We start from the raw sequence: 3,009 nt of genomic DNA, 5'->3' as shown, positions 1-3,009 counted from the left end.
AGCGGGAAGAGGGTGTCAATATTTGCCGTGAAAATAGCTGATAAAGCCTCCAATTAGTTCTGAAGAGTTTTTGCACTTACGTCACTATGACGTCACCGCGACTAGTCGACATCGACTCGACTATAATCATGATGTAGTCCACCTTAAAAAATATGTAGTCGTTCAACCCCTACGACACATCTTTCATGACAGTAATTTTATTTCTCTTTAAACACAAACGTGGGCAGTATGGTTTAAAATGAAATGCAGACCCAAATTTTGCTTTAATTTCACTTTTTAATCAATAATTGAAAAAAAAAAAAAGTCATAAGCATGCAATTATACATACACTGGATGGGAAAGGTTTGCGATGTTAAAAATATCACTATGTAGCTAAAATAAAATTCAATGGAGTATAAAAAGTAAAGACTAGAACTTCACACTAATTTGTTAACTGACAAGAACAAATGCAAAGCAAGTAAATAGATGGAAAACAGAGCAGTATAGTTTTAATAATTTCTGGCCATTTGGACTCTACCAATGTCTACGGGATTTCGTTTTTTCTCAATCTACTTTCTACAGAGCACGATTTGAATGGCCTTAAATAAAACCAAATACAGACATTTAAATTCAACGATGATTAAAGACTGCTAAAGCATGCATCATAATAAAAACTGTACTTTAAGCTCTTCAAATATCAAAAGTTAATACAATCAATACTGCAGATGTTGCAGTGTAAGCAAAAGAACAGACTAGGTGCTGCGTATCACATTAGGGAGTCTGTGAATATTAACATTTCTCATTAAAATAAAAAAGACACTGTTGAAAACCTGCACTTGCCACTTTGGTAAGAGATCTGTCTGTCAGATCTCTTAATAAAACATCATACCATAGACAACTAGAGTCATGTTTAAACTTCAAACTTACACCTTCAGACTACTGAGCACAGACAAAGGGCATGGGAGAGAATTTGGGTATCTAAACAAAAGTTCTGCTGAAACAAAGTCACTACTATCACAGGACTGAGACTGTGTAAGGTAGTCACATGTAGAACTTTAGCAATGAAAAATTGCAGTAGCTCTATACCACCCAATCACTTTTTGTTGTTTTTCATCTGTAAAACCCTGCAATTTAAGAATATCTTAAAAATGATAGAAAATATGTTAGAAAAACAGCAACAACAAAAAAACATTCTCATTGTGACATCTTGAGTTAAGCTATTTGGTCTCAAGATTATGAACTACAGGTTAACACAATGTTTTGGTTTTCAAACAAAAACATTTACAAAAAGCCTTTTTATAACAAAAACAAAACAATGATATACACTCTGCTGAAACACTACAAAATATAGAAAAATATCACTATGAAAGTTGGCAGATGACTGACTGGGCTCAGAGGTGCCTGGTCTCTGACCAAGATCACATGATGGAGCATCCTCTTTTGGCAGCGTGAGCATCTTTCTGCAGAGTAACAAACATTAAAAATGCTTTAAAAAACCTTTTCAAAAACCTTTTCAATTCCTAGAAGTTTGAATAAATGAAAATTGCGAAATGGATTTAACGGCTACGTTGAGGGGCCCTGAACTGCTCCGATTTGGCCCATAAATTTTAATGACTTGAACCAGTTTGATTTGTTAATGATGTCTCGCTACAAAGAAAGTAAGAACTGTGCATTGGTGTCACTTAGTAAAAAAATAATCTTGCTGCAGTACTTAAAAATTAAGGGTCAAATAAAAAAATTGATGTTGGATGTTTTTAATAGCACAATATTTTGGTGTGTGAAACATGATGGTCATTCTCTTGTCCTTCAAACTGCTGACCACCAAAGAGTGGTCAGCAGTTTGTGTACATATCTGAAAATAGTTAAGCTGCCATCACATGACTGCCAGATAAGCTGGCACATTGAAAAACAAGAAAATTAAGGAGAATCTGTGAAAGATCAAGTTGGTGATGTCTGAAGTATGTTTGTCAGTTTTAATGAGCTTCCTTTGTGAAAACTCACATTATGCTACAGATGACTGGGATGAGCTTCTGTGTCTTATAGGGGTATGACCAGTTAAATGCTTTTCCCAGGACATCCCAAGCTTGTTTTCTCATTTTATTTTGCTTGTTATAAACAGGGTTTGTACACATTAATGATTCCAAAATTGAAAACCCTGAAAAGATTACTTAAAATTATTTTGTCATTGTACAAGAAAGCGCAACAAAATTTAAAAACATTAAAATTATCAGATAATCTGGAAATTAAATGTTAACGCTTCATGAGTTTTTTTTATTTAGGATCCACAAACTGAGTATTCTTACAGTGGCCCCCACATCACGTGGCTTGCATCACTAAACCAGTATTTAGAAATGAAATAAATACAAAAAACAAACAAAAAGATAAGGAAGACAACATCGCAGAATACATGTAATTTTAGGTTAAACATAATGCAATAGTGCAATATATTAATTTTTATCATCCTTTAAAATTTTCACTATCATTAAATATAACGGTCAGCATTCAATTCCAGAGTGTCCCCAAGTGGCCAAATGAATCACATAAATTGCTTTAAATTTTCCTTTAGCTTCAGACACTTGCCTCTCCTAGCAGTTTTATCTGCGTGCGATTTACAAGTAAGGTATAGTAATTTTATTGAGATAGCACATTTTCAGCAACCAGGCTGGTTTAATGCACCTGGTTCCAATGTTGGGTTAATACCCAACATTGGAACAAACCTTTTCAGTATGTCAATGTTCTTCTTAGGCCTTCTAATCAAGAAGAACATTGACATACTGAAAAGGTTTTTACTACCACCAGGGAGAGAACCAAAACATGCAGGATGCCGGTCCTCGAGGATCGACTTTGGTCTAAAGTAATAATAAACTAGACGGGGCAAGAACTCACACATCAGGGAAAGACAGCACAAGATGCAACATTCAAGACATTGCTAGCGAAGGCAGTGACGTCAGGGGAATGTATCTGTAAACCAGAGGTTCCCAAACTGTGGGGCGCGCCCCCTAGGGGGGGCGCCGTGTCATTGCAGGGGGG

The 3,009-nt window shown here is 35.6% G+C and overlaps 1 protein-coding gene across 1 annotated transcript in view; it reads right to left on the bottom strand.

Moving 5' to 3' along the window:
* Positions 1–256: 256 nt before the first annotated feature.
* The window catches only part of LOC103131326 (lamin-B1-like), a 12,413-nt gene continuing 9,660 nt past the window's right edge, over positions 257–3,009 (bottom strand). Inside the window, exon 6 of the mRNA XM_016666575.1 lies at positions 257–1,439. Coding sequence (XP_016522061.1) covers positions 1,398–1,439 — 42 coding nt within the window. The 3' untranslated portion in view covers positions 257–1,397. The remainder of the gene's footprint in view (positions 1,440–3,009) is intronic.

Source organism: Poecilia formosa, unplaced genomic scaffold, assembly GCF_000485575.1.
Source record: "Poecilia formosa unplaced genomic scaffold, Poecilia_formosa-5.1.2 Scaffold744, whole genome shotgun sequence".
Classification (NCBI taxonomy): domain Eukaryota; kingdom Metazoa; phylum Chordata; class Actinopteri; order Cyprinodontiformes; family Poeciliidae; genus Poecilia; species Poecilia formosa.
Note: the sequence above shows the minus strand (reverse complement) of the source record. Positions and strands in the feature narration are given on the sequence as shown.